The sequence below is a fragment of the Schistocerca nitens genome, chromosome 1 (genome assembly GCF_023898315.1).
Source record: "Schistocerca nitens isolate TAMUIC-IGC-003100 chromosome 1, iqSchNite1.1, whole genome shotgun sequence".
Classification (NCBI taxonomy): Eukaryota; Metazoa; Arthropoda; class Insecta; order Orthoptera; family Acrididae; genus Schistocerca; species Schistocerca nitens.
In genome coordinates, this window is record NC_064614.1 from 1,122,699,583 (window position 1) to 1,122,725,618 (window position 26,036).

Sequence of the window (26,036 nt, forward strand, 5' to 3'; positions counted from 1 at the left end):
CTAGCTCCCTCATAGTAAAGGTGGCACTGTAGCCCTAATGATTTGGAGAAGAGAAGGGTATCGCCCGAGCCTACTCTGCTCGTTTCTGAAGGATGAAGGCAGGGTGATAGTGGGAAAAGATCAAAACTTCCACAAAATGACAGCCCAAAGTGTTGCAGATAGCAATAAGGTCCATTGTGACATCGTCAGCGACTGTCAGAACTAGGAAGCTGCCATTTAGGCATGCACGTGGATGGGGTAGAGGTTCAGCAAACCGATAGCACACAGGAAATGGTTGCTCAAGTAGGTGTCAGAAAGAATGAACCACTCAAGACGATGGGTAAGCTGGGCAGTGCAGAAGGACAGGTCCAAATGGGAATAGGTGTGTGAGGAGTTGAGAAGGAAAGTGGGTGCTCCGGTGTTAAGGCGGCAGAGCTTAAGTTGGTTAAGAAGGTCAACCAAGAGGGCACCTGTCTGACAGGCCCTGGGAGAACCCGGGAGGGAATGATGTGCATTAAAGTCACCAAGTAGCAACAATGGGGGAGGTAGCTGCCCAATAAGTTGAAGGAAGCCTGCCCTAGTGACAGCGAATGATGGAGGGACATATATACAACACAGGGCAAAAGTCAGGTGGGGAAGGAAAAGGTGAACTGCCACAGCTTTAAGATTGGTAGTCAGTGAGATGGGTTGACTATGAATGTTATCCCATATGAGCAGCATGATGCCCCCATGAGAGAGAATGCCGACCTCATGGGAATGGCAAAACGAATCGGTAAGAAATGTAAAAGCTCAAAGCAGTCATGAGGGCACAATTTCGTTTCCTAAAGGCAAAGTACAATGGGACGCTGCAATGCTAAAAGCAGCCATAAATCCTCTTTGTCGGACCGAAGACCACAAACATTCCATTAGAGGAGAGCCATGATGAGGAGAAGACGTGGAGGTGTCACCTCGGCTGCTGCCAAGTGACAGCTGGGGAAGAGGCGCTATTACAGGGCACAGAAGCAGGATGATCCTGCTCCATAGGGTCCACAGAAGCAACAGCTTGCTTGTGCCATCGATTTGTGGAGTCCAACGCCAAAAAACGGTTGTTGGTGTGCACCAGCAACATGGACACTGGCCGGTCTAAGGTTACCATGTGCTGACACCATCGAAGAGGATCTTCGAGGTGGTGAAGGAGAGGACCGTTTGTCTTTGGAGGACTTCTTCAAGCCTTTCCGGTTAAATGAAGACTCAGGTGATGTTTGGCTGGAGGGACAGAGGAAGTCTTCACGGGAGTACTCCTTTCCTTTCTGGCCTACCGGTTGTGTAGCTGGTGGTTTCGCCCCTGGAGGCAAGAGTTTGATGGCTTGTTGCACAGCTGGATGGGGGGGATGGGGATGCTACCTTGACACTGGGCGATTTCACAACGTCAGATCTCATTGGAGGTTGCATGTCTGCATGACCATGTCCTTGATGGAGTGAGGGGTAACAAGAATAGAACTATAGGTACCAGATGGGAGAACACAGGGTTTGTGATTAGCCAGTAACTTGCGAGCAACTGGATAAGGCACCTTTTCTTTGACCAGGATCTCTTGAACAGCCCGTTCATCAAGATACATTGGACACTCCCGAGGGGAGGCAGCAGGGCCACCATTGTAGTTTATACAGTGAGAAGGAGGTGGACAATCACCCTCATGCGCATCCCTACCACAGGTGACATATTTGGCTGGGTGTCAACAAGACGTTCTAGTGTGGTTAAAATGATGACACTGGTAGCAGCGCATTGGGTTCGGAATGTATGTCCAGACTGTGATAATTTCATAGCCTGCTTTGAGCTTGGATGGAAGCACCACTCTATCGAAGGTGATAAAGAGAGCGGGTGGGCAGTAGGGATTAATGGCAATGACACCCTGATCTGAGAGGGAAGATTGTATTTCAGCCTTGGTTAGACCATCGAGCAGCACAAGAAGAATTCAAAGTTCTGTGAGCCTGGACATGAACAGGGTAACTGTGGAGAAGCAAGGCAGCAAGCGGTTGTTGTGCTTGAGAATCAGAAGTGGTCTTCAAAAGCAAAGTGCCATTCCGTAAATGAGAGCAGGATTTCACAGGGCCAGCAATTGCATCTACACCTTTCTGAATAATGAACGGATTTACCATGGCGAAGGACTGAACATCTTCAGTATGTGAGACCACTAGGAATCGTGGTGCAGCGGGAAGATTCTTTGAATCATTAGCCTATTGCATTCACGTTTTGTAGAAGTTGAGTGGGAAAGTGATTGACAATGTCTTCGATGGCATGCTACTTCCAACTGGAGGGGCACACCTGCCTTATGTGATTGTTCACCTCTCAGGTCACACCTCCCAAACACCTGACAAAGGGATCAATCAGCAATTTGGGAAGGTTACTGCTCAGGCAATCACCCCTCCCTGGGCCTGGCCTGTACCAAGGAGTGCATGCAGACCCTACCTGTCAACTCATGGCTGGGAATTACGCATTACTCAGTCACCTGTTACGTATCAGATGCATGGGCTGGCCTTCAGTAGCGCACTGGGAGGAAGAAGAGATAAGAGGATCCTCAAACGCCAAAGTGGAGGGACGAGAGGAGAAGGGAATCCAAGAAAGGAGAAGGGAATCAAAAAAAGGAGAAGGGAATCAAAGAAATGAGAAGGGAAACAAAGAAAGGAAAAGGGAAACAAAGAAAGGAAAAGGGAAACAAAGAAAGGAAAAGGGAGTGAAAAACAAAGGTGAGACTGTTCGCATGTCAGCGACAGAATGCAGAATATTCTCAAGAATACCGCAGACATGTTCCCCAAGAGAGGGGAAAAAGAATAGCAAGAGGAAAGACATACAGCCCAGAAGGGAAAAATGCTGCAAAGGCTAGGGTCCCATGTGGTAGCCAAGCACGAACCTGCCAAAGAGTGGCAAACCCCCTGGGACGGGGGGAAATGTCACTAGGGGTTAGCCAAGTGTGGCCACTGCGAAGCTGACAGAATGGTAGATTCCCTGTGAGAGCCACGAAGGAAAGACTGCCACATGGTCACGGTCCCCTTTACCGCTCACAGTTTGTTTAGAGAGAGCAGGGCACAGCAATCCATGTTCCAACCCTCCAACAACTGACAGTGCAGAGTCAATCCAGGTTTGTGTTTTGGTAAGCCCATATCCAAAGTCAGCATCCTGGCAGCCAATATGGCCAACATGTCAGCATTTTCATTCCTTGGGATCCCATAGCGACCTGGGGTCCAGATAAAGACAATCAACCATCCAGCTCGATGGAGGTCAGAAAGGGGATCCTGGATAGTCATGAGCAACAAGTGTCAAGGGTAGCACTGACCAATTGCCTGAAGATTACTCAGGGAGTCACTGACGATTGAGAACATCTCTTGATGCAAGAACAAACATGACTGAGGGCTTGAGTGATGGCCATCATTTCTGCGGTGAATACACTGCATTCCTTCAGCAGGGAAGATTGATCACTGCATCTTGCATGTGTGTAGTCAAAACCAGTTCATCTGTCAACCGTAGAGCCATCAACGTATACCACTTCTGAACTAGGAAATACGTCAAGGATGGCCAGGAACAGGTGGCAAAAAACAATGGGGTCAACAGAGAGTTTCAGTCCAAAAGATAGGTCATGGCAGATTTGAGGAAGGGGTACACATTGTGGGGGTGTATGTGATTGCTCCCTGACTAGAGCCAACAGTGGAGAAAGTTAGAATTCAGATCAGAGAGACTATATGTGAACTGCAGTCCTGAGCTTGTGTTGTGAGAGATGGATCTCCCTATCAAGAAAGAGGGCATTGTGTTTTGGATGCTCAAGGCAACAGAAAGTGTGTATCACGTAGCTGGGCAGTGGTTGGCACATAATCTGTTGTCAAGGGACCCCAGCCTCTGGAGGAAGACTGTTCACAGCACTGGTTCATAAGGCAACCATCACACACTGGACACCACAATGGTGTGTCAGGTACAGCATTTGCAATTCTGAAGATGATGCCAGGCCAGGCACACCCATAATCAAGATGGAACAGGATAAGAGCCTTGTAAAGTTGCAAATGTGTTGAGTGGTCTATGCCACAGGTGGTGTTACTGAGGCAGCACAATATAAAGGTGTGGCCAACAAGTTTGCTTAAACTGACAAAAATGGGGAAGGTTTGTCAACCAAACATTGAAGACCAGTCCCAAAAAGTGATAACACTCCACCACACTGGGCAATTGGTTGCTGAGGTAGAGTTCTGGAAGTGGATGGACAGTGTAAATGTGCTGAAAGTGCACGATGCACATCTTGGCAGCTGAAAATCAGAAGCCATGGTGAGAGCCCAGGATTGCACCTTTGTATGACACCCTGCAGCATGCGTTCAGCAACACCCACGGTGGAAAAACAATAGTTAATGCAAAAATTGTCAGTGTACAGAGAAGATAACACTTTATATCCCACACCTGCAGATGTATCGTTGGTAGCCACTAGAAAAAGAACACTCAATAAAGAGCCTTGCAGGACTCTATTCTCTTGTATATGGCAGATACTGTAGGAATCACTAATTTGAACCTAAAGAGGATAGTGTGACAAGACGCTACAGACAAAAACATGGTGTGGGGCCTGGAGACTCCACTAATGTGATGACACCATGTTATGAGTACGTGAAGACACCATGTAGTGTCATAGAAGACAGTGATAAGATGTTGACACAAGGCAGACTAGACAGACCAAACTGTCTGCAGTAGAATAGACTTGGAAAAAACTGCTTTGGAACAGAGCCAAAAGACCCAAGGTCTCAAGGTATCAACATAGCTACTGGCTCACCATACATTTGAGCAACTAGCAGTGAACATTAGTAAGACAATGGGTGATAGATGTTTACCAGTGTGGTGTTTGCCCATTTTCGGTATCAGGGCAAAAACACGATGGCAACTCACTCTCACTTCAGATACAGTCAAAAGTGTCTAGGATGTGGCACTGACGATGGACAGATAGGTGTTTGAGCATTTGGCTGCGGATGTGGTCTGGCTCTAGTGGCGCATCAGGGCAAAGGGCTAGAGCACTGTAGAATTCCCATTCAGTGAAGATGGTTCTAGGTGATGTGTAGTTAAAGGTAAGTCAGTTTACTCCATCCACTGTTTGAGAACATGAAATGCAGGCTGATAATTCTCAGACAAAGAGGCTCAAGCAAAACACTGAAAAAATTTTCGGTAACATCATCTGTGTCAGCGTAGAAAACACCATTCTGTTACACACCAAGTAAACCAGTGGGGGACTGGTATCCACAACCTTTGCCCTAACATGCAAAGGAGGAGTGCAAGGTCCAGTGGTACCATACTGTTCCCAGCATTCTTGTTTCTGTCATTTTGATAGGTACCAGGTGCAGGCATGGAGCTGTTAAAAGGCAATGAGGTTCTCTGTCGATAGATGTCACTTACAGCATTGGAGAACCCATCTCCAGTCTAACAGTCATGACGATTTCTGAAGTCCACCGAGGACTGTCTTCCGACAGGAGGATCCCGAGGAATAGGTAAGTCCACTGCCGATAGAATAACTGTGGTTGTGCTCTGGACAGCCACACTGATACCTCCGTGTGGTACTATGCTAAGGGTAATGACAGAGGCAAAGGTATCTGAGTCAGCAATGTTGAGAGCCCATCTCGATGAACACCCAAGTAAGTGATGCAGAGGGAGGGAGAGGACGACCAGAAAATAATCACTGTCACACAGGTCATCATGGACTCTCCCATGGATGGAGGGGAGAGAACCAGGCGAGGATCAATGGCCAAATAAGAGCCATATGCCTGTGCCCCCGCCCCCTCCCACAAGAGGATGGCTACTGTGTTGGGGTTTGGTGTATTACTCTTGCTAGAGAGGAAGGTTGCAAAAATAGGAAGGCACAAAAGATGGAATGTAGGCCACAGTCTGCAACCTTTAATGCATGATCCACACCAATTTAAAACTTAGAAGAGGAATTGTAGGCCAAACCCAACAAAGGTGACTATATAGTAAAGGATGAAAAGCTGTGGAAAGGGCTGGAAGAGAGAAAAATGAGTGTCCAAAATAATAAATCAAATTAAAGCATGACTGGCATCAAGAACCCAATGGAAAGGCAGAGGGGAAAAAGAAGAATAGTAGAAGGATAGACTTGCAGCATGGAAAGGTAAGTAGCACTGCAAGGGCCGATGTGCCATTGTAGCCAAGCATACACTCAGAAAAAAGATCTGTGACTCCTGGGGGTAAACCCTTGGGAGTTTTTAATTTTTAATGGTGCAATGACTAATTCAGTTTTGTCTTTCTTTGTTTCCTGTAGCTCTATGTGATTTAGTTGCGTCAGAATACCAGATTTCGAAAGTTCTACATATTTACTTGTACAAATAAAAGTTTCATTTTACTCACCAATTATTGACTTGAGGCAATTGTTAAATGTTTCGCACAACTCTGGCGGATCACTAATAATTTCATTCTCACACAAAGAAGGTGTAACACGATGAACACCTATATTCATAAATGACCATACAGTTTTAATACTGACCCATGAGCTTCCTATTTCTCTTGATGTAATATATTGTTTTAGCCTAACTGATGACATTGCTCCACACTTTTCAGTATTATTTGTAGTAAAATTCTGTTACCGAGCTCTGAATGTTCTTCATATTATGATAAAGCTTTTATTTCTTCCTATTATTTTAATACCATTAGGTATCCAAAGAGGTTGCTTATTAGTACTGCATATGTGCCTGCATTTTTTTTAAAGAGGAACTACTATTAAAGCAAGTGAAAGGATCTGAATAAATGTATTATATTTGTCATTCATGTCTTCTGCAGTGCAGACTTCTTGCCAACTTAGCCCCATGAGACTGACTAAGTGTCCGCATTACAAGTGGACTCTTATCTCTAAATCTTTTGTTTACTACTTTGGGATATGACTCTGCCTTGATTCTTTCCTATATTACTATCTGTGCATCATGATCTGACTGTTGCTAATTTTTCTCACATTGTGCCCATCAAATATGATCATGTTGCCATTCCCATGAACTCCAGCTGGGAAGTATACTACCTGTACCAGGTTGTAAGATTCAAATAAATCCATTAACATTCATTTTTCTGGAGAATTTGTCAGAAAGTTTATGTTGCAATCCCCACAGAAAATCAGTCTCATGTTCTTCTAAAGAACCCAGCCTAGCACAGTCTGGAGAGGCCAACCCTGTAGTCAAGTCTGGAGAGGACAATCCTATAGCCTAAACTAGGGATCTGAGAGGCCTCTAAGGAAAAGTTTTTCCCAAGAAAATTTAAACACTCCAGGACTCACTTTACATATTTTGTCCATGCAATGTTTTATATATAAGTACTTTTGAATGAGTCAGCACATTTGACATAAATGGTTCCTCTTCTCTTCTGCAACAAACTCTCTGTATACAAATCATAAGATGTATTCCTCCAAAGAAAGCCTTTGTATTTCTTCACCTAGTAAATAATGCTCTGAGATACTAGAAATGTCAGTGTCAAGATTTATTAGCAATTCACTGATTTTTCCTTTAATTCCATTAATATTTTGCTGAAATAATATTGTTGTACTTTCTGATCTGCATTCCCCATTTACTGAAATCTATACCAGTGTGAAAGGAACTTTTCTCAGGAGAGACACCTTCTACTCAATTTCATCTTTAAAAAAGGTCTAGCTCTTCTACACATTATCACCAGAATTTGGCCACAAGAGAGCCCAGGTCCACCGACACTACAATCACTTACAGGCTTCACCAACCATTCCTCCTCAATCCTATTTAGGTGTAGGCCTGTCTAGCTGGAGCTAAGGATACATTCAACTGGTACCATCAAAATGTGTGCCTTGTCAGTAGTCATCAGCACCCTCGTAAGTCCAACACAAGCTGCATAGCACTGTTAATGTAAGGTTGACCATAATGTTGAAGCACCTGTACAAAATTAACATTAGTGGTCTGAGTGAGTAGCAATCCTATCCAGGTCACTTTTCTACCATAAGCCTAGTCCCTATCGAGACTATTCCCAACCGTGAACCTCTTTAGTAAAATCCTTACTAAGTCCTCACTCACCTTACTGAGCCCAACAATTGTTTTAAAAATGATCGTGACCTGGTACTCCTTACCTGAAGTCTCAGCGGTGACTGCTACCTCACTGCAGAATCCTCCTCAATTTTCCTCTCGGACTTCTGCTTCCTAAAACTCTGAGTGTCTACATAATTATTTGCTGCTATAGGTACTGGGGCTTGTCTCCATATGACTGACAGCTAGGTAACCCTGTTATCAACATTCAAAATGAAACTATCGGAGCACATTCTCTTCCTAATGGCATCATCCTCCATGTGTACCTAGCAGAAGTAGCAAAACTCCTGCACAGTTTGAGTTTCCATTTTGTATTAAGTTAAAGACTCTGTTCTGTGAATTCTCTTGCAGTAGCAAATTGTAGTACATGCCAAGGCAACAAAGTTGGCACACACATCTAACTATTACAGTGCAATTCATATTCTGTATGAAGTTAGATTTGTAAACACATTATACTATGGAAGAAAAATGGAAATAAAAGAGCACTCATTCAAGAATTAAAAGAAGAAATAATAATGTCAACATCATTAATACTTAATATTTTAAGACAGGCTGTAAAAATCAGAAACACATAAAATGAAATGAATAAATAGAAAATACTGAAAGAAAATGCTCTGCTGATCAGAAAAAACAAGCATTTTGGCTGAAAAAAATTGTGAACATCAGTTGGGAGAAAAAGTTATGGAGTCAAGATGATGTCAACCAAGAACACAATTATTAATATACTTTATGAAAAAATATACTAGTATATGCAAAGTACTCAATTTTTCGTATAATGAAGAATACACACTTTTCCATCAGTATCATTACTACTGAAATGACAAAAAGTATACAAAATGTAAACAGGAAAATTTCAGGACTATGGTACGGATTAACTGAAAAATGACACAAAGGAAGTTCTTGAGACATTTCATTTGTGAATCCTAATCTCATGAACAATCATCGCATATCAATGTAACTGTTGGACATTGTAGCAGACTGTGGTGCATATTGTCTAACTGTGATCCAAGATAAGATACTCTGGAAACTTGAGTGATTTCCCAGAAACTACAGGTGAAGCCGTTAATTGGATATTGAGTACTGATAAATATCTTTAAATTATAATACTGTGTCAAAACCATATTTTTCATAAAATCTGTGACCTGAACTTCTTTTGTAAAATTCGTGGCTTGGTACTTTACTATCTTACCTTACTTAACTAATTCATTTTTATTGACAAACTGACTCTTATTACAAGGTGAAAATATGAGTATATAAAAAACAATCATAGTTTATGTAAAATGAGAATTCCTCTATTTTTTCCTTACTTTTCCCTTACAAATGAGATGGGGGATAGAAAGTGGGGTAGGGGGTGGAGCAAAGGGCGAAAATTGAATCATAGTCAGATGTTCAATGCATTTTAAAATTTTACTCACTTCCATAGTAATACTGGTCCACTGTTTTCAGCCAACCAACATCATCATGTGTGTGTGGCACCAAGTGCACATTCAGATATCCAGGTTTTGGCTTTGGACATGCCTGTAACAAAACAGTAATACATCATTTAGCAGTTCCACATTTACTTTCCCATAAAACAAGTTTTTACAATTTAAATTATTTATTTTTCACAATACCACAATATAATTCAATACATAATTACATTCTTTTAGAACATGACACCTCTGCAAGTCGTCTTCTTGTCTCGAAAAAGAACTTTAAGGGCAATGTAACTTGCTCGAAATACAGATTCTTGCAAGCTCTTTTTCAAAAGTCTTCTATCCTTCTATTCAGCAGTATTTGCAGGATGTTTATAGTTACACTTTCACTACATGAGACAGTGTTGGAGAAAAGCTATTTATCATGTGGGTATCCAACTTTATAGGGATGTTGTTGAGGCTGTGCTGTAGATTTGTATTGTTAGTGGTGTCAGTATCATGACATGCTGTTAGGTGCCAGTACATGTATGGCAACATAGGGTTGAAACAAGCTTTCGTTTGCATTACAGTTGTAGACAGTCAACGTAAGTCCGAACAAAGTGAACAGGACTTTACTTGTAAACCAGTTTTATCAAAATATATAGCGTAGTGCTGCTGCTCTTCATTAGTACTGACAAATTAAACAAATGAAGAGTGTTCAAATTAACTGGAGATTTGGGAATTGCTTCTGGAGCAGGTTAACAGCTATTTTTGCCACAAACTGTTGAAGAAGTTACTGGCCCCGTGGATGAGAATGCTGGACACAATGTGACATCTTCAAGCAATACATGAGCAGGGTCAGGACAGCTGAATATTCCATGGCCCACCATTCTTAAAGTGCAGTGAACAGTTGTGAAATGGAACATATAGTGTGATTCCAGGCTATCTTGGATGCAGATGGTGGTCACACTGACCAACAATTGTAGCCTGCAACATGAACTTGGCATGCAATTAACAAATGTTACCTTCTAATTTGTAAACTAAAATGTATTTCATTCCATGGTTTATTCATTTCTAACTTAGAGTGTGTGGTTTCACATGTTTGGTTCGTACAGTTCTCTCTCTCTCTCTCTCTCTCTCTTTCTCTTTTCAGATTTATATGTTGTTCACTAACTGCAACATCTTTTAAGCTTTTCACTCTAATTAAGGCCGCAGAAGTGGTTGTGGCAACAATGATAACCCAAAGTACCAAAGACAACTAAAACAAGTACAAAGATACACTATGTGATCAAAAGTATCCGTAAACCCCCAAAAATATACGTTTTTCATATTAGGTGCATTGTGTTGCCATCTACTGCCAGGTACTCCATATCAGCAACCTCAGTAGTCATTAGACATTTTGAGAGAGCAGAATGGGGCACTCCACAGGACTCACGGACTATGAACGTGGTCAGGTGATTGGGTGTCACTTGAGCAGGCCGAAGTGGCTGAGCAGTTCTAGGCACTACAGTCAGGAACCGCACAAACGCTACGGTCACAGGTTCGAATCCTGCCTTGAGCAAGGATGTGTGTGATGTCCTTAGTTTAGTTAGGTTTAAGTAGTTCTAAGTTCTAGGGGACTAATGACCTCAGAAGTTGTCCCATAGTGCTCAGAGCCATTTGAACCATTTTATGGGTGTCACTTGTTTATACGTCTTTACGCGAGATTTCCATGCTCGTAAACATCTCTAGGTCCACTGTTTCAGATGTGGTAGTGAAGTGGAAACGTGAAGGGGCACGTACAGCACAAAAGCGTACAGGCCGACCTCATCTGTTGACTGACAGAGACCACCGACAGTTGAAGAGGCACCTAACGTGTAATAGGCAGACACCTATTCAGACCATCTCACAGGAATTCCAAACTGTATCAGGATCCATTGCAAATACTATGACAGTTAGCCAGGAGATGAGAAAACTTTGATTTGATGTTCAAGCGGCTGCTCATAAGCCACACATCACACCGATAAATGCCAAATGATGCCTCGCTTGGTGTAAGTAGCGTAAACAATGGACGATTGAACAGAGGAAAACGTTGTTTGGAGTGCTGAATCATGGTACACAACATGGCGATCCGATGGCATGGTGTGGGTATGGCGAATGCCCGGTGAACGTCATCTGCCAGCGTGTGTAGGGCCAACAGTGGTGGTGGTGGTGGTGGTGGTGGTGGTGGTGGTGGTATGGTGTGGGCGTGTTTTTCATGAAGGCTTGCACGCCTTGTTGCTTTGCGTGGCACTATCACAGCACAGGCCTACATTGATGTTTTAAGCACCTTCTTGCTTCACACTGTTGAAGTGCAATAATGGGATGCCGACTGCCTCTTTCAACATGACTGAGCACCTGTTCATAATGCACGGCATGTGGCGGAGTGGTTACACGACAATAACATCCCTGTAATGGACTGGCCTGCACGAAGTCCTGACCTGATCCTATAGAACACCTTTGGGATGTTTTGAACGCCAAATTCGTGCCAGACCTCACCGACCGACATCGATATCTCGCCTAAGTGCAGCACTCCATGAAGAATTGGCTGCCATTCCCCAAAAAACCTTCCAGCACCTGATTAAACGTATGCCTGCGAGAGTGGAAGCTGTCATCAGGGCTAAGGGTGAGCCAACACCATATTGAACTGCAGCATTACTGATGAAGGGGGCCACGAACTTTTAAGTCATTTTCAGCCAAGTGTCCGGATACTTTTGATCACATAGTGTATGTAATCAGTAGAAAGTTCCTAATGGGAGGTAACCTCCATGGTATACTTACTGTCGCTGCAAAGAAACTGCTAAATAAACACAGAGACTGTTGCATAATAGTTGGAAAACAAAGCGTAGGGCTACAGATAGAGAGGAGCTGAATGAACGCTTTTGGCTGTCAAGAGGGCAATGCATGATTACTTCAGTGACTGCCATAGCAAAATATTGTCAAGTGATCTTCCACAGAACCCAAAGAAATTCTGGTCGTATGTTGAAGTTGTTAGTGGAAGCGAAGTTAGTGTCCAGTCACTAATGAGACAGGAACTGAAATTGAGGGTAGTAAAGCATTTGCCGAAATGCTTAATTCCATTTTCAAATGATTCTTTACAAAGGAAAACACAAGAGACTTGCGCCATACCACTGCAAAGAAGAATGGAATAAGTACTTGTAACAGTGTTAAGTACGCTTCATGGCCCGACGGAAGACGCTGTCGCATTCTATACTGAATTTGCGGCTGAGTTAATCCCCCTTCAAACTATAATCTATCATAGATCCCTCGCACACAAAACTGTGCCCAGTTCGAGGAAAATGGCACAGGTCACACCAGTCTACAAAAAAGTAGTAGAAGTGATCCACAAAATTGCTGTCCAATATCCCTGACATCTTTTTGTTTTAGAATCTTAGAACATATTCTAAGCTCAAACATAATTATGGCAACCAGCACGGATTTAGAAAATATCTATCATGTGGAACCCTACTTGCACTTTTCGCGCATGACATACTGAAAGCTTTGGCTCAAGGCAACCGAATAGATGCAATGTTTCCTGATGTCCGAAAAGCATTTGACTCAGTACCACATCTACGCTTATTGTATAAAGTACGATCATAGGGGGGGGTATCAAGTGATTTTTGTGACTGGACTGAGGAGTTTTTGGTAGGGAGGACGCAGCATGTTATCTTGGATGTGGAGAGAGTGTCAGATATAGAAGTAACTCTAGGTGTGCCTCAGGGAAGTGTATTGGGACCCTTGCTGTTCATGTTGTGTATTAATGACCTTGCAGACAATATTAATAGTAAAATCAAGCTTTTTGCATATGATGCAATTATTTACAATCAAGTACTATCTGAAAGAAGATGCATAAATATTCAGTCAGATCTTGATAAGATTTCAAAGTGGTGCAGAGCTTGGAAACTTTCTTTAAAAGTTAAGAACTAAGATTTTGCATTTCACAAAACGAAAAAACGTAGTATCCTATGACTAACATCAATAGAGTCACAACTGGAATCGCCCAACTCATACAAATATCTGGGTGTAACACTTTGCAGGGATATGAAATGGAATGATCACATAGGTTCAGTCGTGGGTAAAGCAGGTGGTAGGCTTCTGTTTATTGGTAGAATACTGGAGAAGTGCAATCACTCTACAAAGGAGATTGCTTACGAATTCTAGAATATTGCTCATGTGTGTGGGACCCGTACCATATAGGCCTACACCTGACAAGGACACTGAACGTAAACTGAGAAGGGCAGCACAAATTATCTCAGGTTTGTTTAATGCATGGGAGAGTGTCACGGAGATACTGAAAGAACTGACATGGGAGACTCTTGACGATAGACAAACTATCCCGAGAAAGTCTGTTAAAGTTTCAGGATCCGCCTTTAGATGAATACTCTAGAAATATACTACAGTCTCCTACGTATCGCTCACTTAGGGACAGTGAAGATAAGATTAGAATCATTGCTGCACGCACAGAGGCATTCAAACAATCATTCTTCCCGCACTACATACGTGAATCGAACAGGAAGAAACCTTTATAACTGGTACAATGAGACGTACCCTCTGCCATGCACCTCACTGTGGTTTGCAGGGTGTAGATGTAAACGACACCATCATCAGCAACAATCTAAGAGCTGCTCAAATTGTCTCCTAAATCGTTTATGTAGAATAAGAGAAGTGTAGGACCTATAATACTTCCTTGAGGAACCCCAGATATCAGTTCCGTTTTACTAGATGACTTCCTGTCAATAACTACTAACTGTGACCTTTTCGGGGGACATCACGAAGCCATTCACATAAATGAGTCGATACTCCATAGGTTCGCAATTTTATCAAAAGTCATTTGTGGGGAACGGTGTAAAAAGCTTCTAGTAATATGGAATAACTTGAGATCTTCTGTCGACAGCACTATGGAACCACGGATTGCGGAACACATATTTACAGCAATCATCAATACAAGAGAAAAGCAGCTTGTGTTCACTGTTTCATAAAACCTTAATGATATTCTTATTAGCTCACAGCTTCTATTGAAGCACCAGAATTTTTATGTCACGCAAAACAAATCTCCTGCAAATGTAAGGTCAAAATTAAGTTCCCTATTTCACTGCAGTAATAATTGTTATATGTGTGGGTGTGGGTGGGTGTGTGTGTGTGTGTGTGTGTGAGAGAGAGAGAGAGAGAGAAGATGATGGTTGGTTGGGGAGAGGAGACCAAACAGCGAGGTCATCAGTCCCATCGGTCTAGGGAAGGATTGGAGAAGAAAGCCGGCTGTCCCCTTTCAAAGGAACCATCCCAGCATTTGCCTGAAGCGATTTAGGGAAATCGCGGAAAACCTCAGTCAGAATGGCAGGACGCAGTTTTGAACCGCCGTCCTCCCGAATGCGAGTCCAGTCTGCTGAAAACTGCGCCACCTAGCTCGACGAAGATGATTAAGCAAATTGAAAACGTAGGAAAATAACAAAGAGAAAACGAGGATGTGATCCTCATTTGTGTATCAAAAAAAAGATAACACAAGCGTCGAAATCCAGGGTTATCATATGCAACGGCACCCAAGTTATTAAGTATCTCATCCAATTACGGAAGGATCTGGTCCGCTGTTAACATTGACTGGAATTACTGTGTCCAAAAATGTTCAAATGTGTGTGAATTCCTAAGGGACCAAACTGCTTAGGTCATCGGTCCCTGGACTTACTAATTTAAACTAACTTAGACTAACTTACGCTAAGAACAACACACACACCCATGCCCGAGGGAGGACTCGAACGTCCGGCGGCAGAGGCCGCACAGTCCATGACATGGTGCCTCAAACCACGCGGCTACTGTGTTCTTAGAGCGCTACCTTACAGAAATAGTCAGGAAGCCCTGTGGGTGTGCATTGTGTAGTTGCAGCGAAATGTTAAGATTCAAAAATGAGTGGCTATCAATCAGCATCGGCGTAGTAACGTTTGAGAAAGGGCAAACTCTCGTTGCTGAGCACAAGCATGGAAGACTGACAAATTCTTTCTTCCGAAGATCTTACAAAGGTGCATATACAATGTTAGCAAACTATGGTTATTATCTTCACGTATGTTTTTGTCCTTTTTTTACACCTGTTAGTTATTTAAATATAACGCCCTCTCTTCATCTGGATATATACGGTGATCAGAAACGGTCTGAAATGCTTGCAAGGGTGTCGCGGAGTAGGTTGTGCTGAGAAATAATTGTTAAGAGAAAAATTGATACTTTGCGCCGTTTCCCAGTTTATTAGCATTGAAGTTAGCCAGTCAGGCCGTTGGCGTTGCGCTCAAATTCAGACGCCCTGCCAGATAAAATACCGAGTGATCAAAAAGTCAGTATAAATTTGAAAACTGAATAAATCACGGAATAATGTAGATAGAGAGGTACAAATTGACACACATGCTTGGAATGACATGGGGTTTTATTAGAACCAAAAAACTACAAACGTTCAAAAAATGTCCGACAGATGGCGCTTCATCTGATTAGAATAGCAATAATTAGCATAACAAAGTAAGACAAAGCAAAGATGATGTTCTTTACAGGAAATGCTCAATATGTCCACCATCATTCCTCAACAATAGCTGTAGTTGAGGAATAATGTTGTGAACAGCACGGTAAAGCATGTCGGTAGTTATGGTGAGGCATTGGCGTCGGATGTTGTCCTTCAGCATCCCTAAAGATGTCGGTCGATCACGATACACTTGCGACTTCAGGTAACCCCAAAGCCAATAATCGCACGGACTGAGGTCTGGGGACCTGGGAGGCCAAGCATGACGAAAGTGGCGGCTGAGCACACGATCATCACCAAACGACGCGCGCAAGAGATCTTTCTCGCGTCTAGCAATATGGGGTGTTTTTTTTTTCGTTCTAATAAAATCCCATGTCATTCCAAGCATGTGTGTCAAGTTTTACCTCTCTATCTACATTTGACTTTTTGATCATCCGGTATGTCAGTTGTTCTCACAGCGTAGATGGATGATATCGAACGAGACTGCTAAGTCTTTGGCTCAGTTTTTGAAAACTAATTAAGAACGCGCCTCGGGGAACGCCAGAAATCACTTCTGTTTTACTCTATGACTTTCCGTCATTTACTACGAACTGTGACCTCTCTGACAGGAAATCACAAATCCAATCACATAACTGAGACGGTATTCCATAAGCACGCAATTTCACTACAAGCCGCTTGTGTGGTACAGTGTCAAAATCCTTCTGGAAATCCAGAAATACGGAATCGATCTGAAATCCCTTGCCAAAAGCACTCAACACTTGATGCGAATAAAGAGCTAGTTGTGTTTCACAAGAACGATGTTTTCTATACCCATGTTGATTGTGTGTCAATAGATCGTTTTCTTCGAGGTAGTTCATAATGTTCGAACAGAATATATGTTCCAAAATCCTGCTGCATATCGACGTTAATGATATGGGCCTGTAATTTAGTGGGTTACTCTTACTACCTTTCTTGAACAGGGGTGTGACCTGTGCAACTTTCCAGTCTTTGGGTACGGATCTTTCGTCGAGCGAACGGTTGTATATGATTGTTAAGTATGGAGGTATGAAAGCATACTCTGATAGGAATCTAACTGGTACACAGTCTTCACCATAAGACTTGCTTTTATTAAGTGATTTAAGTTGCTTCACTACTCCGAGGATATTTACTTCTACGTTACTCATGTAGGTGGCTGTTCTCGATTCGAATTCTGAAATATTTACTTCGTCTTCTATTGTGAAGGCATTTCGGAAGGCTGTGTTTAGTAACGCTGCTTTGGCAGCACTGTCTTCGATAGTATCTCCATTGATATCGCGCAGAATATCAAACGAGCACATCTACTGGTGACTATTAGCTTCGTGTCATTTTTCCATTTGCAGCGCTGCGGCAGATTCTTCAGAAAAATAGTGACACAGTCCGCTATTCCTTCAGAGAATACTCAAGGGGTGTGGAATAGCTGGAAGTGCGGGAAAAATCTACGGTAGGTGAAGACAAGTACCTGGATGTGACTAAACTTCCGCCTAGTCACTAAGCCGAAGTATTGTTTTCCTTGTGTGCCTCCACATGGGATACTGTTCTTTAGCATACACATTTTTTTTTCTGTAGAGACGCGTCACATTTGTGAAGTTGTTAAAAACTTATGTACCGTGGTGTCTGCAAGAAGGAGTTCATTTTGCAGGTAGTTAGTATGACAGTACAGAGTTCACGCGGAACGTTCTCTCTCTCTCTCTCTCTCTCTCTCTCTCTAGATAACGACTTTAAAACTGTCGAAAAGTTACTAAATTTTTCTGTCTTCCCAACTCCCAACAGAAGTGACAGGATGGTACTCTTTATGCATTATACACTTACTTACCAGTCAGCCACTAACTGTTTCATTTTGGATCTTTGCATACATCACTTTTAGCATTTTATTATTATTTCTTTGCTTTCTCAGACGTTATGTCTGGTTAAAAATGGAAAGCGACGCGGACCTTGACCAAGCGTGACTTCCTTTTAACTGTACTGTATATGTTACATTGCATTCAGGAACTTTCGGGTAATTGAACATGTATCAATAATTACAGATTTCTGTGGTTGTATATATACGTTTGGATGTAGCTGTATTGCGTTGATGTACTGGTGGATATTGTGTGGTATGACTCCTGTAGTTGATAGTATAATTGGTATAATGTCTACTTTAACCTGATGCTACATGTCCTTGACTTCCTCAGCCAGTTGGATGTATTTTTCAATTTTTTTCTCCTGTTTTCTTCTGAATATTTGTTGTATTGGGTGTGGATATTTCGATTAGTTGTGTTAATTTCTTCTTTTTATTGGTGAGTATGATGTCAGGTTAGGTATGTGGTGTTGTTTTATCTGTTATAATGCTCCTGTTCCAGTATAATTTGTATTCATCATTCTCCAGTACATTTTTTAGTGCATACTTGTATGTGGGAACGTGTTATTATTATTATTACTGGTTAATGAAATTGGTCTTGTGCGAGGATGTGCTGAAAAGTAATGCTTCGAATCTTTTATGCGAAAACTCTTACAACTTTTTAAATAAAAGAAACGCTAAGATTCTACATCGTTATCCTTCATGTCTCTATATTTGCTGTCCTTTACCGCTAGAGCGCCCCGAATTGCAATGTCTAACATGGGAGAGTGTAATACGGCAGTGTGTAATGTAACTATATCGGTGAGTGAGAAATAGCTTGCTGTAATCGAGTTTTTAATGGAAGAAGACGTGCCTCCTACTGAAATTCATTTCTTGCAACATGACAATCCCAGACAACACTCGAGCGCTGCGACATCTGATCGATGCTCCTCCATACAGCCTCGATTTGGCCCCATCCGAGTGTCATCTGTTTCCAAAGTTTCAAGAACATCTACAAGGACTTCAGTTTGACAGTGACGAAGCGCTAGAAGCAGAGGTGCGGCTGTGGCCCTATTAACAAATTCAAAGATTCTACAGTGGCGTTATCAACAAAATGGTCTCCAAAATGGTTCAAATGGCTCTGAGCACTACGGGACTTACTGATGAGGTCATCAGTCCCCTAGAGCTTAGAACTACTTAAACCTAACTAACCTAAGGACATCACACACATCCATGCCCGAGGCAGGATTCGAACCTGCAACCGTAGCGGTCGCGTGGTTCCAGACTGTAGCGCCTAGAACCGCTCGGCCACACCGGCCGGCAAAATGGTCTCTCACTGAGAGAATTTTAACAAAGTTTGCTTTATTTAAAAGCTTTAAAGGTTTCATATAAAAAATTCGGAGACATTATTTTCAGCACGCCCTATTAGTTTATTTTCTGATATGGTTTGCTGACCAGTGCTTGGACATGAATGACGCCGCTCCCATGCTCAACGACAATAAGGCCAACTTCAAATAGCATTCACTTATCGCGTCATAAGCTGTCGCCAATTAAAAGAAGCTGTCACAGCTGCTAGAAAAAATGAATTTTGTCTAACTATTGAATTGTTCTGCAGCGATCAATCTGCTCGGAATGCTTTCGCTAACGTTTAGCATGCCGTCGGGACCATTTCATGGTGCTGACACGTTTCCTACAGATAGAAGATTCGCACATTACTTCCGTTGTTTGCGCCTTCGCGCAAGGGCTACCCAGCACTAATACTGCTCAACGGAGCGAACTTTGTGTTACCGGATTCATACGTTCATATTCAGCAAAGACGCTGATTACATCGTTGTTAAGCGCTTGGAATCCTCTACCCAGACCTTCTCCTTCTTCATTCGCCCTGCCTTTTCCTGTCCTCTACGGGGTCGGCAATTGTTATATGGTTGATGCAATGTTAGTAACAGTTTGCGATGAATACCCTTCCTGACGAAGGCATCCCTCTCCCCCCCCCCCCCCTCCCCCTCCGTCGCAATGCACCACCTGGGAGAGAATCTGTGTATCCCATCTGTATGCGTCCAGCGCAAATCTCATGTTCGGGTGAGAGAGTCTTCCTCATGTTTGCGGGCGTAAGAAACCACCGAAAGACCACGTCCAACAGCTCTCCTCGTTAATCGTGATGCGTTAACCTGCTCATCCGGACGACAACCATCCGGGTGTGGCCCCAAGGAGTAGAGACATTACCTGTGTTTCTCCGACATCTGAACTTGCTCCATCCCAATAAACAGTTCACTACGAAAGTGGAAAAGGATGGCATCTTACCATTCCTGGACGTCTTAGTCAGAAGAAGAGCTGATGGTACGCTGGGACACAGCGTCTATCGCAAATCAACTCATACAGAGCTATATTAGCAGGCCACAAGTTGCCATCATCCTGAGCAACGCGGTAGTGTCCTATGCTCTTTGGTGCACAGAGCACATGCAGTCTCAGATGCTGACAGTCTACCTGGTGAGCTATAACACCTGAGAACGGTATTACAACAGAATGGCTATTCCGATAGCCAGATACGCCATGCATTCCGTTCCATGCAAACTCGAAGCAGGGATGGAAATGAAGCTGCGGAGGCACCCACTGCAACAGCGTTCTTGCCCTATTTTGGCGGCATGTCTTCGAGAATAGAAAGAATCCTCAAAACGCACGACGTCAAGAGTGTGTTTTCGGCCACCAGCAAAATTGAGGAATTTATTGTGCTCGGTCAAAGACGACCTTGGCCTTAGGAAACGTCATCATCATCAGTTATCTGCTACATTAGCAGGTCCTTTGCCTCTCCATTTTCTGCGATCCATTGCTTCCTTCTTAAGGCTGCTGTATGTTGTACCGTCCAACATGTCATCCAGTTATCTGGAATCTCTTCCTTCCTCGCTTCCTTTTCCCTTCTACATAACCTTCTAGAACTGTTTTTATCAGTCCGTCATTCTTTCTTAATATATGCCCAATCCAATTTCTTTTTCTTCTCTTTATTGCATCTAGTAACTGTCTTTTCTCTCTCACTCTTCTCAGTACCTCTTCATTTTTTACTCTGTCCATCCAACTTATTCTTTCCATCTTCCGCCATGTCCAGATCTCAAAAGCCTCCAGCCTTACTCTATCTTTTTTCCTCATAGTCCATGTTTCAGCGCCATATAGAAGAACACTCCATACAAGACATTTTATGAGTCTCTTTCTGAGTTCTCTGTCCAGACCGCTGCAGAAGATTCTCCTTTTCTTATAAAACGCCTCTTTTGCCATTGCTATCCTTGTTTTAATTTCTGTGGTGCACTTCCAGTCGGTGTCTATCCTGCTTCCAAGATACTTAAAATTTTGCACCTGTTCTAGTGTTTCTCCATTCAGCACAATTTTTATTTCCTTATTTCCTCCTATTGCCAATACTTTTGTTTTATTTGTGTTAATTGTCATTCCATATTTTTTTTCCGTTAGTTGCAATTGTGTCCACCAAATCCTGTAATTCTTTTTCCCCTGTGGCTAGAAGGACCATGTCATCAGCAAATCTCAAGCATCCTACTCTTCTTCCTCCAATTTCTACTCCTTTGTCATCTAATGAGCATTGGTCAATCATATTTTCCAAGTACAGGTTGAAAAGAGTAGGTGATAAAGAGCATCCTTGTCTTACTCCTTTCCCTAGTCTGATCCAGTTTGTACTTTCTCCTTTCACTTTAACTGAAACTTTTTGATTAAGGTATAATGAGTTTATAAGTCTCCTGGTTTTCCAGTCCACTCTCTTTTCCCTCATAATAGTCGCCAGCTTGTCCCAAACCACATTGTCAAATGCCTTTTCTAAATCGATGAAGCACATATATAGGTCTCTTCCTTTTTCAATAAACCTTTCTCCCAAGATTCGTAGGAGCCCTATTGCATCTCTGGTGCCCGTATTCCGTCTAAAGCCAAACTGCTCCTCGCCGAGATTCTCCTCTATTACTTTTTCAAGTATTTTATTAATTATTCTTAACATCACTTTGGCTGCATGTGAAATGAGGCTGATTGTCCTGTGCTCGCTGCATTTCTTGGTTCCTTGTTTTTTCGGTAATGGAATCATTACTGTTGTCAAAAAGTCCTCAGGCCATTCACCACTGTCATATATTTTATTACATAACCTCAATATTTCTCTTATTCCATTGTGGTTCAAGCATTTTAGTATTTCTCCCGGTATTGTATCTGTACCTACTGCTTTGCCATTTTTCATTGCAGCAATGGCAGACTTTACTTCTTCCATTATGATGGTCGGTCCTCTCTCTTCATCACTTACACTGTTGTGTGATTCAAGTTCCAGAGTTTCTGGTTTGCTATTTGTGTCATATAGCTCTTTTATATATTCTTCCCATCTCTGGAGGACATCGTCACGATCTTTGTACACTACCTCTTCGTCTTTACTCAAAATTTCCATAGTAGCACTTCCTGCTCTGTTTTGTTCCCATGTCATAGTCTTTACTCTGTTGTATAGTAAGTCGTATCTTCCCTTCCTGTCCAGTTCTTCAATTTCATCACATTCCTCTTTTAGCCATTTTTTTCCTAGCCTGCTGTTTCTCTTCGCAGTTCGTTATTTAACCTTCGGTATATCTTTCTTGCATCTTCAGTGTTCTTGTTTTTCAATTTTCTTCTCTCCTCCATCTTGGAAATCATTTCTTGTGTGACCCATGGTTTTTTTTACCTTTTCCCTTTTACATATCCTATATTTTGCTGTCCTGCTTTAATGATTCCTTCTTTCAGCATGTTCCAGTACTCGTTGGCATTATCAGGTGCTTCTTTGTCTCGTAATGTGTTTAGAAAGTCCCGAGACAGCATTTCTGTAATTTGTTCTTTGTTGGACCTTATCTTCTCTAAATCCCACTTCTTCACCATTGTCGCCTTTTTCAGTTTTTTCATTCTTATTTCTATTTCTGCCATAAGTAAGTTGTGGTCACTATTAATATCTGCACCTGGTAATGTGTGCACCTAACGTAGCGTGTATAAAATCCCATGCCAATGTGGAAAATATTAATTTGGACAGACATGCCGAACCGTGCAAGAACGTTGCGTCGAACACCATCGTCATATACGCCTGGGACAACCTGATAAATCAGCGGTATCGGAGCATTGCGTAAGCGTTACGAACAGACTGAAATTTTATCCCCAGCGTCATCTTTCTGGGATTGTGTCGTTAAGGAAGCCATACATATCCGCACGGTGGACAATCTTATCAACAGGGATGCACGTTTTCAACTAAGCGCCGCCTGGAATCCAACACTGGTTGCTATTAAATCAAAATCAGGGACAACAAGAACTTCAGATTCCTCAAGTGACGCAACGCGAAACTGAGATTTAGTTCAAACTTTAACCGGAGGAGCGTCCGGCAGCACAGTCATTGCCCATAGCGAACGCACGGATGGCCTTTCTGTGGCTCCCAGCAGGGGGCACCAGGTGCGCCGCTTTCCTCCGACTACGAACGTCTTCCGGCGCACGCGTATTGCCTGCTCCCGTAATGATAAATTCCGACACGGTCGCGCGATTATCAGTCGCGCCTTGCAGCAGTGACAGCAACAGCTACCACCATCTACATCTACATATATACTCCGCTAGCCACCAAGCGGTGTGTGGCACAATTCGCGCCAAAATCATATCCCCCCCCCCCCCTATTCAACTAACGGATCGCGCGAGGGAAAAACGATTGTCTGAACGCCTCAGTACGAGCTCTAATTTCCCTTATCTTTGAATGGAGATTATTGCGCTATTTGAAAGTCGGTGGTAATAGTATATGCTCCACATTCTAGGCGATGATTCGATTTTGGAATTTAGTGAGCATCCCCTTCTGGTTAGCGCGTCGTCTATCTGCAAGTGTGTCCCACTTCAGACTTTCTATGAGATTTGTTACGCTAAATGTAGCAGTCACGAATCTTGCCGCTCTTCTTTGGACCTTCTCAATCTCTTGAAGCAGACCCAACTGGTAAGGATCCCATACAGACGAACAATACTCCAAGACTGGACGAACTAACGTATTGTAAGCTATTTCCTTTGTTGAAGGACTGAATCGCTTCAGGGTTCTACCAATAAACCGCAATCTAGAGTTCGCCTTACCCGTTACTTGTGTAATCTGATCATTCCATTTGAGATCATTTCGAATAGTCACACCCAGATACTTGACTGATGTTACCGCTTCCAAAGACTGATCATTTATTTTGTACTCATACATTAATGGGGATTTTCTCCTTTTTATATGCAGTAGGTTACACTTACTAATATTGAGAGATAACTGCCAGTCATTACACCACGCATTTATTTTCTGCAAATCCTCATTGATTTGTTCACAACTTTCGTGTGATACTACTTTCCTGTAGACTACAGCATCATCGGCATACAGTCTAAGGCCGCTGTCAATACCATCAACCAGATCGTTGATGTAAATCGTAAAAAGCAGAGGACCTATTACGCTGCCCTGGGGCACACCTGAAGTTACTCTTGTTTCTGTTGAAGTTACCCAATTCAGGACGACATACTGCTCCCTGTCTATTAGAAAACTTACTATCCAACTGCATATGTCATTCGATAGACCGTAAGCGCGCACTTTTTGTAGCAAGCGACAGTGTGGAACTGAGTCGAATGCCTTTCGAAAGTCGAGAAATATGGCATCAACCTGGGAGCCGGTATCTAGAGCCTGTTGTATATCCTGCACAAAGAGGGCCAGCTGTGTCTCGCATGACCGCTGTTTCCTAAAACCGTGCTGGTTTCTGCAGATGAGCTTCTCAGAGTCTAGAAAGGTCATTATGTCTGAACACAAAATATGTTCCACGATTCTACAACAAATCGATATCAGTGAAATTGGCCGGTAATTATGTGCATCCGGTTTTCTACCCTTTTTGTAGATTGCTATGACCTGGGCCTTCTTCCAGTCCCATGGAACTTTCCGCCGTTCCAATGATCTCTGATAGATGATTGATAAGAATGGTGCTATATTTGTAGCATAGTCAACACACAATCTTACATGGAGACCGTCTGTGCCAGATGCCTTCCTGGCGTCTAAGGATCTTACCTGTTTTACAATGCCAGATACACTAAACACTCTGTAAGCCATCCTTTCGTTTATTCGATAATTGAAAGGGGGAATGGTGCTGCAGTCCTCTATCGCAAACGTGTTTTTGAAAGCTAGATTTAGAATTTCGGCCTTCTGTTTATCATTATCAGTTACATTACCCGCACTGTCAGCAAGAGGAGGTATTGAATTATTTGTAGCGTTCATAGATTTTACGTACGACCAAAGTTTTTGGGGGTTATTTTTAGAATCTGCAGATAAAATATTGCTTTCAAATTCGTTAAAAGAGTCTCATTGTCCTTATGACGACTGCTTTCATTTCGCATAATTTCTGTTTGTCAGTGGGGTAGTGACTACGTTTAAAGCGACTGTGCAAAATTCTCAGCTTTCTCAGCAACTTCGTAATATGTTTGTTGTACCAAGGTGGATCCTTTCCCTCCCCTATACTTTTGCTAGGCACATACTTCTCTAGCATATGGTGGACAACACCTTTAAATTCCGATGATGTCGAGCAGTTGCATGGAGGAAATATTGTGCGAGTTATACAAGACGAACCGGCGGCAAACCAGAGAAGCGTATTTGCAACAGATCCGTCGGGAAAGCATGAAATGTCACAACCGCAATGATTGTTGCTCAACACGTACCCTGGACAGGACACGGAGTTTGGATTGTGTCCCCTCCTTGCAGCGGTTTCACATCAAAAATTTTACCAATAACACGCACAGTAACTTGAGAACAAGGAAAAATATTCCTTGGACAGGGAACAGACAAAAGTATCAAATGTGAAAACTAAACCACGATTAGAAACTAAATGAGGTTTGTTCGGCAGATAGCTGTAACAAAGGGAGTTTCGCTAGGCGTGAAGGCTCTTCCGAGAACAATTCGACGCCTAATTGCAGCCACGAACTTCGTCGGTCCCTGGATCAGCACTGTAGTTCGAAGGCCCGTTGAACGTACAGTCGTGGTACAATATGTTTCTCCAAGCACGCACAATCCACTGCTCGAACGTCTAAAATCCGGCAAACTACGTTCGAATAATAACTCACAATTTCCACCTGGCATAATACACAGCTTACTTGTTGCGGGGATTTCCCTAAACCAGTGGTTCCCAACAGGTAAACCGCGAACCCTCAGGGGTCCGCGATCTATGCCAGAGGGGTCCGCAAGATGCTATTAGAATAAAAAATATATTAAATATATTTCGTTCGATACCAGATTTTTTGTTTAGGTCGCTTCCTACATGAG

General features: G+C 42.7%; 1 protein-coding gene across 1 annotated transcript in view; it reads right to left on the minus strand.

The window, feature by feature from the left end:
- The window catches only part of LOC126238558 (lysosomal alpha-mannosidase-like), a 181,475-nt gene that overhangs the window by 151,151 nt on the left and 4,288 nt on the right, over nucleotides 1-26,036 (minus strand). Inside the window, exon 2 of the mRNA XM_049947799.1 lies at nucleotides 9,429-9,531. Within this exon, the coding sequence (XP_049803756.1) occupies nucleotides 9,429-9,531 (103 nt within the window). The remainder of the gene's footprint in view (nucleotides 1-9,428; nucleotides 9,532-26,036) is intronic.